Raw genomic sequence first — 15,122 nt, 5'->3', positions numbered from 1 at the left:
CGGGTAAGATATTAAGCCCCAGCGTGTGAGCGCGTGTGAATTGTTACTAAGTCACAGGATGCACCATGTGTGGTAGTTTTGGTTACAGCTTGACGGGGTGTTGATGGGGCATTTTTACCATTATTCCAACACCACATATATCCACAAATGCACAAATGATAGAGAGATTTCTACACACAGAAACCATATTTGTGCTAAGTATTATTTTGAGTAAGAATTTCACAAAACTTTATTTACTCTTGTAAATAAAATTATCAATCCACACTAGTTGAGTCTCCATCAGATCAATTGAAAACATCCTTGTTCGCCATCACGTTTTCCTCTTCATTTAGGAATCTGTAAGAGCACTAACATCGAGAATCACAGTCTCGTATGACACAAAATGACTCACCTCCAGCTAAGTTCGTACATGAACACGAAACCACCGGCTGAGTTGTGATGTATTGCACACTTAAACACTTTGAACCACCTTCACATTCTTTTGGTTGTCATGGACTTGCAGCTGCAGCAACAGTTAGCAATGCTGCTGCATACTCATGTGTCCATGGAGCCTTTTGTCCTCAAAGGTCAAATAGCACCACTCTGCTCTGGAGCTGAACTTGTATTTGTTTATTTTTCTCTGCCAGTGCGTGTGTGTGTGTGTGTTGATGCTGCTTGTGTGCCGTCATCAGTGCCAGATGGAGCTCTGCTAAATGGCCTTGTATGGACATGGAGCTGCAGGCTAGACTTCTTTTTCTCTGCTTTTTGTTTTTCTTCTGAAGCGTCACCCCCACCTCTTACCACCACACACACACTTTCAACTGTGTGTGTGTGTGTGTGTGTGCGCGTGTGTCATTTGAGGATGACCACTAACGTATGAAGCTGTTGATGCCTGAAGCCACCACTTTGATTAGTTTGATTTGTGCGTGTTTCTCCATCTGTATCTCAATTAGTGTGCGGATGATTGTGTGTGTGTGTGTGTGTGTGTGTGTGTGTGTGTGTGTGTGTGTGTGTGTGTGTGTGTGTGTGTGTGTGTGTGTGTGTGTGTGTGCGCTCCACCTGACAGAGATGTTATCTTGTGCCTGAGGTCAGATCAGGGGTCAAAGGTCAACAGCAGGTTAATAAAATGCAGAGTGTGTGAGGTGGCAGTGAGGAAGGCGCGCACAAACTATTTTGTGTCCAATGTCCGTGATGTGACCTTGATGTGTTAAGTAAAGGTCTCTCACTTTTTCCTGTCTGTCTATCCTTCTTTTGTATCATATACATTGTTGTGTTTGTTTGTGTGTCTTACAATATTTTGTCTTTGGATGTCTGTAAACCACATGTTCAATACATCTTTTTCTGTAAAAGTGAGTAAAAACAGGTTTTGGTGCAGCTGCCATCTCAGTAGAGAAAGTTTGTGTGTTCCTCTGTGTGTGTGTGTGTGTGTGTGTGTGTGTGTGTGTGTGTGTGTGTGTGTGTGTGTGTGTGTGTGTTTGTGTATCTGTGTGTGAGAGAGAGACAGAGCGGCTCCCTGCTGGCAATTAGCACAATTAGCGTTGGGATTCAGACCTTGTTAGCTTTTAGCTGTTGCTCAGGTGGAAAGATCACATTAGCTAATCAGCCATGATAATCACCTGGGATCTTGAGTGTGTGTGTGTGTGTGTGTGTGTGTGTGTGTGTGTGTGTGTGTGTGTGTGTGTGTGTGTGTGTGTGTGTGTGTGTGTGTGTGTTCAGTGGGATGGATGGTGAGCAACAACTGAGTCTCCAACCAAACGTGAAAGCAGAAAAACAAAAGGGAAGCTTCTCTTCACACCAGGCAGAAACTTAGTTTCTTCCTGATGTGTGTGTTTGAACATTTGTGTGTGTGTGTGTGTGTGTGTGTGTGTGTGTGCTTGTTGTGAGGGTGCTCGTTGGAGTGGAGGGTTAGCCGAGTGACAGGTGAGTCCTAAACCAAATGAGAAACCAGAAAAACAAACGGAAAGTTTCACTTTCCTAACAGCAGGCAGACTCTTTATTCCTGGTGTTTTTCTTTTATGCCTGTTGTGTGTGTGTGTATGTGTGTGTCTGTCTGTGTCTGTGTCTGTTTCTGTGTGCGTGTGTGTGTGCGTGTGTCTGTGTGTGTATCGATGGAGAACGGCATTTTAATGACTTTTTATCAGAATCTCTTGGTGCATCCAGAACTTGAGTAATGAGGTGCAGATGATGTTTGTGGTTCAGCAGCAGCTCTGCTGTTGGTTCAGTTGGCTCATTATGGAGAATCAGACTGGAGCTTCAGTTCATTTGTGTTCACCAGCACTTCGAACCAGTAATCTCATGTTAAATTGATTAAGTTGATACACCAAACTAAAGCCAGGACTATGAGTAAAGGGGCTGTCACACTGACCGCTGTAGTGACCAACATGACTGTGTTGCCTGTCTCTAAAATAGCCATTAATGACTGCTTTGAAATAGGAATATTTCATGTAAAATGTTCTTCAGGCCCTGCGATGGTCTGGCGAACTGTCCAGGGTGTACCTCGCCCTCCACCCGATGACAGCTGGGATTGGCTCCAGCCCCCGCGACCCTTACGAGGACAAGCGGTTACAGAAAATGACTGACCGACTGAAAATGTTCTTCAAAGTCACTATTTAAATGAGTCAGCGCATGACAGAATGAATGGTTGATCTAGGAAACTTCTTGCCTGCAGGCTGTGTGGTTACCCTCCCTTTTACGATGAAAACGACTCCAAGCTGTTTGAGCAGATCCTGAAAGCCGACTACGAGTTTGACGCACCGTACTGGGACGACATATCAGACTCAGGTGAGCCATCGTCGTTGTCCACTTTCTTTTGTGTTTACTTCACCACTTTCCCTCCTCCGTCCACCACACATGGCACATATGGACCACACAACACCTCTCCATCATGGCCTCTGACATCATCCGCCTGGAATGAATGTCTTTGGGAATGTGAGTGTGTGTTTGAGGGGGGTCATCAGTCACCACCACAGTTATGTGTAAAGCCTGGCAGGAAAACCAGCTTTTGCTGGAAACCCGTTCAAGATTCCAGTCCAGTGTGTGTGTGTATGTGTGTGAGTGTGAGTGTGGATGGGGATAAAATAGCATTTATGTGCTGTCAGGTAAAGCCTTGTTTCCAAAAGTATCAGGTTTCCTCTTGAAGCAAATCTTGCAGACAGTGAGCAAATGGAAATCTCTCAAAGCAGAGTTACGTAGGTTTTTCCTGACGACAGATTTCTGCTATTTTTAGGTTTTTCACATCAAGTGAAGATGCAGCTCTGTGGTGACAATTTTCAACCCTTAGTCAAAGTCATATCAAGACTGTGTTTAAATCTTTGAAAACTGGATCTGCATCATTGTTCTTTTGTTACATTGTCACAAGTATTTAAACATTTGAAATCTACAGAATTATTATTATTATTATTATTATTTTATAACTATTTTTCAGGTCATTTCCTTTATTTGATCGTTTGTTTTGTTTTATTTCACTTTTTCTTTTTTTTTTCCAGTTTTTAAGTAATTTTTTGTGTAGTTTTTCCTTTTTTTAAAAAAAAAATTGGGGGTCATTTCCTAAGTTGCTTATTCCCTTCTCCCAACGTTTTTGACAGAAACCAAGCCAGTGTGCTCAGGTTTTAAAGGGTTAACCATGTTATGGTCATGGCTCTGTAGATGACTAATGGTCCACCACCCTGGCCCAGACTAAAATATCTAAAAAGTATTGATGGACTGACATGAATTTTTTTCCAGACACTTGGCTCTCAGAGGATAAATCATGATGACTTTGACGATCCCTGACTTTTCCATGAGTGCTACCATGAGTTTGACATTTGTGCTTTTTAGTGAAATGTCTCCAAATGTCTCACAGCTATTGAAATGATTGCTGTGGACGTTTGTTCACAATTTTTATGGTCCCCTTATAATAATTTGTTAGGGTTAGGGTTAGGGTTAGGGTTATTTTACATCATAACTTTATATCTAGCACCATCATCATGTTGAATTTTGCTTGTCCAATACTGATTTATTTAAAAAAAACAAAACTGCCCAATTAATGACATTTCTATCAGCCTAAGCTGTATTTAGTGCTACTTAGCACATGTTAATACGATGAGCATGATAATCCATGCACCTGCTAAAGATCAGCATTGTCTTTGTGAGTGTGTTTGTGTGATGATGTGCGCATTTGGCACAAAGCACTGCTGTGCCTATAGGCTCATAGTAACACTAGGGCTGCAGATTCTTATGCTGCTTTCACATGAAAACAGGCAGACAGACGACACATTCTGGATGGCATGGGGAAAACGAACAGCACGACAGAACGGCAGAATAGCGAAGCAAAGCATGTGTGACGAAATGTTGCAATGGTTATGTCATTTTGTTTCCAAAGAGTGGAATTAAATTTATTAAATAAAATTACTATGTGTTTATTGTTTTGTGTAATTGTTCAAGTAATGTTTAGTAATTGTCCGTTTTCTCCCTGTGCGAGGGAGCTATATAACATCCAGTTGTTAATCCTGTCACAGAGGATGACAAAAAGTTAAAATATCTTAACTTTGGATGGCGATGCCATCTACTGTGGCCAATGTTCTGCTGCTTCACCCAATATCCTGCTCTTGTCTGCCAAAATTCTATCCGGTTTGCCATCTACTGTCTGCCTGATTCCATGTAAACTCAGCATTAGTCTTGTGCTTTGGAGAGATTATGTTCAACAGATACCAGGTTTTCAGCAGACGCCAGCAAAAACACATTTGCGCAAACAATCCAAACTGTCTGGAATATCAAAGTTTATCATTGTTATTTGTGTTATCAATATCTTTTTAAGGCAGATTACACAAAAAAATGTATGAAAATTCTGTTTAGGGTTGGTGTTTGTGTGTCCAAAGTTATTAACCTTTTATGACCTTTTTGATGTTTTTTTCCCCCCAGCCAAAGATTTCATCGGCAGTCTGATGGAAAAAGATCCAGTCAAGCGTTTCACCTGTGATCAAGCGCTCAGACACCCCTGGTGAGAAACACACACACAGAATATCAAACACAGGCTCACAAAAAGGTTTAATATATATATATATATATATATGTACTATCAGAATTAATGTACTATCAGAAGAAGAAGATAATTTGTGCATGTGTGTGTTTATATAAATCAGGATTGCTGGGGATACAGCTCTCTGCAAGAACATCCACGAGTCAGTCAGCCGACAGATCCGAAAGAACTTTGCCAAGAGCAAATGGAGGGTAAATGTTGTTTACTGCAGTTTATTCTTTGTGGTTTTGGCTCTGTTGCAGCATTTTACTGCGGTACAACTCCTCAAACGATTGTCTGTGTTTTTAGGAGATGAATCACTGTAGTAAAAAACCTGGCTCGCCATATGGTCAGCAGTTAACCTTCATCATCCACTTTTCTCCTGCAGCTCTCAGAAAAGAGAAAGTAACCTGCAGACTTGAAACAAATTCCTCTTTCTTGAAGAACCACTCTGCACACAGTATGTCAGTTTGAGCTCTGGCTGTTGTTAGAACATCCAGCTTGTGTTATATGTGAAGCTCAGATGCTTTTGATAAAGATAAACTACATCAGAAGACCATATCATTGCATTTTTGCGCCAGTGCCAGTTCATCGAAAGCAGATTCTGGTCTGCAACTTCAAAGCTTCTATGAAATGAAAAATCACTTTTTTGATCTTTTCAGTGACGTAATATTAAAAACCCTTCATAAAATTCCACTCTTATTCATGAAAGAGTACATTAATAGTGCAACAACCTCATGCCAAACCAATAGATAGAAATAAAAACCTTAATGAATCAAACTATCACAGAACCGTTTCACCAACTGATACTCATTCCCCTCCAGCAAGCGTTTAATGCCACCGCTGTTGTTCGCCACATGAGGCGGCTGCAGCTTGGCAGCAGCATGGGGAGCAGCATGGACGCCTCCAACCCGCCGACCAGGCCGAACCAGACGCAGAGGCCGGCCCAGAGCCAAAGCCAAAGCCAGGCGGGCCAGAACCAGCCAGCTCAGAGCCAAAACACCGGCCAGGCGGCGCAGAGCCAGAGCGCCAACACAGCCGCCAGCAAAACCTCTTCCACAGACAACAACATAGCAGCTCCCCGCAAGGAATGTGAGTATGAGTCAGGCGTATCAGTCGCACCAGAAAGTCAAGAGAACATATGTGAATACCAAAAAGTTAAAGAATTCATAATTGGCTAAGGTTATCCCTTTAACAGGGATTGTCCAATCCTAGTATAGCAACTGTAACTAGGCTCAACAGTTTGAAGAAAAAAAAAAGAACTGAGAGAAAATAAAGGAAGAAACATCCTACAAAAAAAATCAAAACACTCACACTGCTATATCAGAGTGTAAGCTAATATTCTGAGTTTGTGAACAGGAAGTGGGCACCATACTGTTTCCTGTTAATCAAATATAAACCAAGATTCAGTTACAGAGTTGCATATTTCTTGTGTCAAATGTTTTCAGATGTTCAAATGTTTTTAGGGTACCGTTTAACTGTAATGCACGATTGTTTTTTACCAGCCAGCCAGTATTGTGTTGAAAGAACCAGTTTGCGTAATGTCACCCACCAGCAGGAGTGTTAATTGGTCTGGTGCATTGCAGTGCATTCTGGTATTTGTAGTTTTTCTACCTCTTGAGGAAAAGAGTCCCTTCTCTCTTTCTCTGGTCTTGTAGCGCCAATTTCAAAAGTATTTGACTACACTGACTTTCCAGTTTCACGAAAACACCCTCTTTCCAGTGATGAAAAACATATTTAAATTACAGCGTTTTCAAAAAAATACTGCTGATCCATCTGCCGTCTCTTCCCTCTCAGGTGTAACTGCACCGGTCACACCCTGCAGTTTGGCGTCTGCAGCGTCTTCTCCCGCCGCAGGGCAAGAGCTGAACCGGCCACATCCCTCAGCAGTTCCTGCCCCGGTGCTCACGGAGACCAAGTGACGCCAGGTCCCGCGGGGAACCAGCTGGGAGGCCACAGCGCTGTGAGGCAGAGAGATAAGAGACGGAGGGCGACAGGAGAGGAAAAGGATCCCCTTCTTCTTCTTCATCCCTCCCTTTCCTCGCTGCATTTCTTCTTGAATGCGCCCCCTCAGCAAGTTCCCCGCCCTGCTCCTGGGAGAGCAGAGGACTTTACCTCCACCCCACCGATTCAAGCCACACAGCGCCACACTGTACACTCACCACCTACCCACCCAGCAGGACGCCGCGTAGGATTCTCTCTGCCACAGCAACAGCACGGCCTCTCATTGAGGATGTTTGTACAGCCGGCTGTGATTGGTTGCTGCTTAATGATACATGGGAGTCGACTGCGTGAGCAGTGATTGGTGGTTCACGGTGGGGCTGGTGGTGTCATATTATTCAATGTAAGTCAACATCAACTTCCCTCTTGAATCTGGTCTTTCCTGCGACACTCTATTTAGCTTTTTTTTTCAAATTAGGTTTGACTGTTGACAACTGGATTGTTTTATTTGTTATTATTACTGTGGATGTTAAAGGTGGTATGTGTAAGTTTTAACGTCATTGTCAGATTGATCGTGCTACTTTGGTATAATTACTGTAAATAAACAAGAGCATGGCCAAGACGCCTGCAGCAATTTTCCCTCCATGTGTGACCTGGTGAGCGTAAAATGCAGAGGAGAGGCTGACAGGTCTTATTTGTTTGCACTAATTTTACTAATGTGGCATGAATGATTCATGTTAAATGCTACATATAGCACCTTTGACACATTTGATATGTCCTTATGGGCTTGTTTGTTTGTTTGTGCTTTAAGAAGTGCTTTAAAAGTACCATACGACTGTTGAGATGTGGAAACATGAGTAAGCGCTTTATGTATTTTTGCACACAGAAGGTCAGATATGTTCTCAGACACAGATTAGCCGCCATCCACTTATGTTTATCAGAGAGTAGAGATTGTAAACCTTTATAGATAAAAAAAAAAAACCCAGAGTGGATGTCAGAGCATTGTACAACTTGTTTATTGTCTGAAAGATTCTGATCTGTTTATTATTTTCTTACTTTATAAGACTTTTATAACAATCACCCTTTAAGGGACACACACACAGGTTACTATGAAACATGCAGCAGGTTTAGGATATGATAGGAAAGGGGAATTTACCGGAAAACTGCCTCCAGTTGAGAATGTTAGCAACTACATGATAGTTTTGGCATTTCATTTTCTAAACTAAGGAGTCACAAGCAGCACAGTGAAGTTTAAATGTGGCTAAAGAACACAAGACGTGTTACAAACCGTGTCTGAGATATTTAGCTGCTTCCCACATGGGCCCTCAGAGTGTTTGGCCTGTGTGAAGACAAAATCAAAGATGGAGACGCTGTCGCCTGCTGCTGTTCCTTCCCCCATATAAAGAAGCCATGATCCTACATTTTCGCATCGTCAAGCTGCACCCAGTTCAGAAGTGCTCAGGGAAAACTGCGGCTGCACTGTGAGCTGGTGAGTACAGACTTCCTAGTTTAGGTTTTTCAGTCAGTGTTGTTGGTCCAGGTGTTGTGGCATCACAGTTAATGATCCAGTGCTTAAGACTTTAGCTGTGTCCTTATTGCAGTGTTGTGGTGACTCGTGACTTGAATATTGAAGACTGGGGCTTAGACTATTCAACCAAGGACTCCAAGGTGTTTTGGACTCGATCTTCTCAGCATACCAAACTTGTTCCACTACTTTGGCTTTTATGTTTTGTTTATGCAATTCCCAACCTTTGAACAGCATAGCAGAGCTTTTTGCTTGAATAAATTGGACAGAACTGCCAAAGAACCATGGAGGATCGGTTCATTCTTGCTGTATCCATGATCCCTTCCTTTATGACTCAAAAGCAGTCAGTTATTGTATCTGAAATCAGAAGCATGGTTTGCGTAGCTTGGTTCTCACGATGGATGAAAGGTCTTAACAATATTCTAGAAGGATTTTTCAAAGCCAAAATATTTTGTTTCAATAAGGCTTCCATTGTCTACAACCTGCTTTCATTTTTACTGAGGGTTAGTCTTTAAACAAAGTTTTTAAAAACCCAATGCACACCACCCAGTTTGACACCGGGTGGAACAGTACACAACATCTCATAGAAAATGTATCCGATGATACATAACATCGATGACAATTTGCACAACCGTTTTTAATGTTTTTATTTCAGATGTAATGACTTAAGTCCACAGCGTGGAGTCCTTGTTTGAGTATCTAAGTTTAATATGACTGACTGACTTAAATGTGTTCCTGATTGAACCTTTTCATGACTCTGACTTGACTACAGCAGCCTGGATTGTGCCACTGGTTGTAATGTCCTTTTAGACAGCAGAGATGTACGACGTTGGGTGCTCACTCACACATATCAGATTGTCACATCTTTGTTAGATGCAATGCTACTGATCCCTTTATTGTGAATTAGCCAAAGACTAGTGCTAGGTTCGTATACAATTTGGTTCATTCTACTCCATCAATTAGAACTAGTCAGATATGAAGATGTTTGAGACACAAGTGGACTAAAACTAAGGGCTGAACTTAATCTGAGAGAAATTGATTGAACTTTGATCCTTTCCTTATCTGTTGCCATTTTACTTTTTTTCTTTTTAATTATCTACACAGAGTGCTGCTGAAAAATGTCTGTAAAATATTCGTAGTGCTTGTTTTAATCTGTATGGCATGTCAGAAAGGTGTTAGACCACAGCTGGATGAAAGTCAAGTTACATTAAAAACGACAGTAAATCAACACTCACCCAAGCTCACTGGAATTCACCCTTGGCTCACTGAGTCGTTTTGTGTATTAAATTCCACCTAATTGGCACTGAACTTGACTAAAACAAGCCAAGAAGACACATTTGTGAGTGCAGTCCAGTCTAAATCTGTCTCCGTCCTCACTATGCTCTCTGTTCTTTGGCCGCAGCGCCTTCTTCCTTCAGTAAGCTCTGGAGGAACAATTCCAGTGTGTTTGGTTTCTTTGCTCTTTATGTTTCCAGGCCCGAAAAATGTTATGAACATTTGTAGCTCTCAAAAGCCCAGTGGCTGCTACTGAAAACATGAATCTTTCAAAATGACTCACAAGTATATAGCTGACATGAGACAGGACAATATGTAATGCTTTCACTCAGAAGCATCAGTTTTTGCTTCATCATCACGCAGAAATACAGAACCCACCTACTGTCCCTGAATGTGCACATTAGTATGAAACATGTAAATCTATAACTGTATATCTATAAATGTATTTAATATTAGCAGTCTGGTTGTTGGATGACACTGTCTGCAATAGATTGCTTAAGGTTTAATGCCTTATTTCCACTGCATGGTTCAGCTCGACTCAACTCACTTTTAGTTCCAGTTCCTTTTCTCTGCTCTGTTTTCCACCATGGATTTAACCTCTTCGGAGTCGGCCTGAAACTGCTGTGACATCATCTTCAATGCGATTCTTCTATAACCAAACAGTGAAATGTATGCACCTCGTCAGTTTATCCTCATAAAGTAGCAAGCATGACATCCTACAAACTAGCGCCCCACGAGTGATGTTACGTCTTAAACGTAAAGTAACGTCGTTATTGTGGCTAGGGTCAGGGAAAGAAACATGGTGAGGACATACTTTAAAACAAGTCAAAGTTCACACCAAAATTCATAGTTTATGCACAAATTACTGGCTTAAGATTACATGGGATATGTACAAATTTGGGTGCAATAATTTTGTAGGAAAACCTACGAAGGGGGAAACCTACGAAAACTGCCCGAAAACAGTCTGATGTTGTATATTTCTCAGTTTTGTAGGCTGCCATTTTTTAAAAATCTGGTTCAAGTCAATAAAAAATTTACAGTCACTGTTGGCTATTTAAAAATGGCGGGTTTATGCTGGATATCCCATGTGGTGCAAGTGACAAAAACCAGAAAAGAGTAAGTCAGGCTGGGGTTGAGTTGTGATGTAGCATGCAGTGGAAATGTGGCATAATTTATGCTCTTAGCAAAACTTCTCTATAATTACTTCTTGTGTTCCATGAATGTAAAAACAAGAGAACCATACATCCACCTTTTAGGAATACATCACCCACAAGATGACCGGTTTTGGATTCCTCGTTCACTGTGGAGACATGCGAGAGTTTTCTTCACAAATTCAATATAACAGGCTAATAAGCTAATATGAAAATTGTCATTTTGTGGGTAAAATTCCTCGAAAAGTTTTTTTGTTAGAAACCTCTCATTGTCCACCTTACTTCTTCTCCAAACAGACATTAGATCTACAATATTACTGTTCAAGTACTGAAGCACACATTTTAAAATGTGCAAATGTGGTAACAGCACTGACATGGTTGATGCCTTTTAGCTGAATCATTTTGGTAGCATTAGGTTTGTGAGAAAAGGCCAGTTAGCCTGATTTATTTTGCCATTTTAAAAGCGCAGTCATAGAGTAAGTTAACTTCAGTGTTCCCTCCTGATTTATGATTTTTCCTTCCTTAACACCCACATGCCGTGTCTCTTACTGCATGACTACACAGGTCACCTTACAGAACATATATATTAATTTTGACATTTTTACAGTGGGGTCTTGTGTTACATTTTTCTCAAACTCAATCCATGTAATTATCCATGTGTTACTGAGGGGAACTTTCAACCATGTAAGGGCTTTATTCCAATGATCACCTTAATCTAATTATTCACTGTAACCATGTATACATAACCATTGATTGCTATGCATTTTTTTTAACATTTTAAAGTGTGTTGTCAAAGCTTTTTTGTGGAAGTAGGATCTGGAACCAACATCAGCACCTATAGTTAAAAAAATAGTTTTAGGGACTAAAGACACTGAATCCCTGACAGATCTTAGACTATTTCAATTACTTAACTGTTAATTATGATTATGATTGAATGAGCTACATTGTTTAAGTGTTGTGCCAGATGTTTTTTCTGGCACAATAGATGTTATCGAATCGTCAGCCAACACTGTAAGAATATATTTCATTAAATGTGATGCCGTCCACTTCAGTGTGGACGTTTGGGTTTACGAATGTATCGTGAGGCAGGTGGAGGGTCAAGGTTCATGCTGCTCTGTGGTTTTATGTCCGCTGTTTAAAAAAAAAAAAAAAAAAAAGTTTTCTGAATGAATCTTTCCATGTTAAAGATGCTACTGTAAATAGATTGTGAATATGAATGATCATTTTCAAGATAATATTTACAAATGTTTTGCTGTTCAGGCATGTGAGAGTGAATGCGTGAGCGAGTGAGTGTGTCGAGGGAAGTTGATTGTATTCTCTATGGAATGTTTAATGTATTAAAAAAAGAAGCTAAAATCCCCTTTACTCCCCACTGCTGTCATATATACTGTCCAGTGCCGTGTGACTGCCACCTGCAGAACCACATGGTGCAGTTTAATGCCATCAGTGTTCCACCACCACTTCAGTGTCAGTCCAACAACAAGTGAAGCATCGTTTACCGAACTCAGGCTTACGTTTTTGCCATTCTAATGGAAGAAATCCAAAGCTGTGACCGACTCAGAAACACACTGTTAAGGACGATTTGTGGCTACAACCCGCTCTCGTCCGTCCCCTTCCCCTTTGAGCTCACACTCCTTTTTTTTTTTTTAACGATGACGTCACAAAAGATGAAAACACAAGCATGTCGAAAAAAGTGCTTCAAGAATTCAACTTCACCATGAGTGTTTGCATAATCTTATATGCCCTTGTATGATGTTAGTATCTCTGTATAATGTAAAGACGCACACAGGTTGAGACGTCCGAGTCCACAAAAAGATGAGTTTTACTTCTACAAACAGTTTTAACAAGCAGAAATGATCTCACCGATAACTGCAGACTAGCCAAGTGACTTTTTTTTAAAGAAACTGGGTACCCTGTTCAAATGCAAGTTGCTCTAGTGCTGCTTATGAGAACCACTTCCAGCTGATTCACTGCATACATGGATGAAGATGTGGAAATAATCTCTTAATACTAATTCAACAGTTTTGAGATAATTTAAGATTTTTTTATTGTACCAAGTGGCAAGGACTGTTTGTTTTTTTTTCATTCATGACTTTGAAATTTATTACATCATTGCACCGAGCTTAGATATGGCCCAACTCTGTGGCTCCAAACTGGTCCACATTTTTCCTTAGTCATGAGATTAAGGTACGCACATTATAAATGACTAAATATTCCATTTTATTTGCCAAAATGTAAACAATACATTTATTTAGGACACGTATAAATAAACCATTTGGCAGGGGTAAACAAATAAACCAATGTACAAAAGTGATTTCTCAGAGACATGGTTGCAATAGCCTTGTATGGCTAAGAAATTTCAGCTAGGCTAGTTAGCTAACTCAGATAGCTTTGTACGTTAGGAAGCATATTTTCTATACGTACTTACAAACTTTATAAATACTTTCAAACTTTCTATACATGATTTAAAAAGTTCTATTTCTTATATACATAGAGAGAGAGAGAGAGAGAATTTTTTATCCCAAAAACGCAAAGGCTAGTCCTGTTGCAAACTGTGCTTATAAGGAAGTAAATTGATGTTGTTTACTAGTGGTAGATGTAATACTTAATTTTGTGCAAGAACATAGTTGGTATGTGGGCTAAGTCTCTGTAAACTGTTGCCAAATGCTTTAGGAGTCACAATATTAGCATTTCCACTCAAGAGCTGAGAAAGTTGCTAGTTTCATTAGCTTTAGTAAAGTACCACACAGCTGCCATGCTGCTGTCCTTAAGATCTGGCTGGACTAATGACAGCGGTGAATGAAGTACCTGAAAGTCATACTTAAGTACAGATATCTTACCACAGAATGACTTTGGTAGAAGTTAAAGTAGGTATTTAGTGTGCTTAAGTATCAAAAGTAATTTTATTATATTCATTATTTTTATGTATTGAAAGTAAAGTACAAATAAATACTGGTAATTAAAAAACAAGCAGCCAGAATTTTCAGAATTATGTGGTCTGTTTCTTTGCAACAGATACACCATCATAAAAATGGAGCATACACACTAGGGGGATAAAAAAGGACTTAAAGGTATTTTACGACAAAATCACGTTTTTCCATCCCTCCCACTTCTTCCTTCCCTATTTTGTAGTAATTGACTAAGATACATAGGACATATGTAGTGGAGTAAAAGTACTTTTTTTTTAGGAAATGTAGTGGAGTAAAAGTGAACATTGACAGAAATATCAAAACTAAAATAAAGTACAGATACTCCCAAAATATACTTAAGTGCTGTAACAAAATACTTTTACTTTGTTACATTACAACAGTGACTAATGAGAATAGTTCTGCCCCTGAGAATTGTTTGTACTAAAACTCTATACAAGCTGCTTTTTGGGACGCGGCGTCTCCCTGTGGCTGTCCTTGTCCAGAGCCTGCTGAGTTAGCTGGCTGTATTGTATTTACTCTCTCTGCATGTGACCACGACAAACTCCCATCCTGTGCACTGTCGTCACGCCGACGACACCCTCATTTCTCAGAGCGGGCGCCGCCTGCCGCACTTATTGTGCTGTGATGATGATGATTTTCTGTTAATGGGGCTTGTATATCAGATGCCTTCGACAATCATGTGCACATATCAGAGTTACCATGACGACACAGGCCAGAGCGACTGATTGTGTTTCGTTTGTCTTTCTCCTGGAATAAATCCTGAATGATCGTAACATATGACTCTTTACACATGTTTTGTGTGTGTGTGTGTGTGTGTGTGTGTGGCTTACTCATACTACTCATTCTCAAAGTTAGAGCTACATTTCCTACAAATGTAAACTCGTGTGTTTGTACTCAGTATTTCAACACTTGCAGACTCCAGGATCCATGCATGTGGATATTAAGCAGACCATTTTACCACTTTGACCATATTGCCTGCATATATGCTGTGCAACAGATGTTTAGCAGACACAAGACAGATGTTGCAAACACATGAGGCACATGTTGCCTTCACTAGCACATGCTGGAATACATTATGAGGCTTATATAGCACTAGAAACATAATGTCTACAGATGTTACTCGCCCATATGAAAGTGTGTTTGGCCTCCTTGGGTTAACACTCCAGTGTCCTCGCACTGAAATGATTGTGCAGATGCAGCTCAGGGTTCAGTAAGAGTTCAGATAAAAACAGTTTGGAGAGACATTCTTGTATTATTGCTCTGTATCAGTGTTTTTCTTTAACAGCAGTTTCCAGACATCTTTGAATCCTTACAGCTGTCCAGTA

At 40.5% G+C, this 15,122-nt stretch overlaps 1 protein-coding gene across 1 annotated transcript in view; it reads left to right on the top strand.

Moving 5' to 3' along the window:
• camk1da (calcium/calmodulin-dependent protein kinase 1Da) overlaps positions 1–14,570 on the top strand; it is an 82,978-nt gene extending 68,408 nt beyond the window's left edge. The window contains exons 7-11 of the mRNA XM_088072670.1: positions 2,648–2,760; positions 4,879–4,957; positions 5,100–5,187; positions 5,800–6,067; positions 6,773–14,570. Coding sequence (XP_087928796.1) covers positions 2,648–2,760; positions 4,879–4,957; positions 5,100–5,187; positions 5,800–6,067; positions 6,773–6,897 — 673 coding nt within the window. The 3' untranslated portion in view covers positions 6,898–14,570. The remainder of the gene's footprint in view (positions 1–2,647; positions 2,761–4,878; positions 4,958–5,099; positions 5,188–5,799; positions 6,068–6,772) is intronic.
• The last annotated feature ends 552 nt before the right edge of the window (positions 14,571–15,122 follow it).

Source organism: Plectropomus leopardus, chromosome 22 (assembly GCF_026936395.1).
Source record: "Plectropomus leopardus strain MGB_pleo_1.0 chromosome 22, ASM2693639v1, whole genome shotgun sequence".
In the NCBI taxonomy this organism is placed as follows: domain Eukaryota; kingdom Metazoa; phylum Chordata; class Actinopteri; order Perciformes; family Serranidae; genus Plectropomus; species Plectropomus leopardus.
Note: the sequence above shows the minus strand (reverse complement) of the source record. Positions and strands in the feature narration are given on the sequence as shown.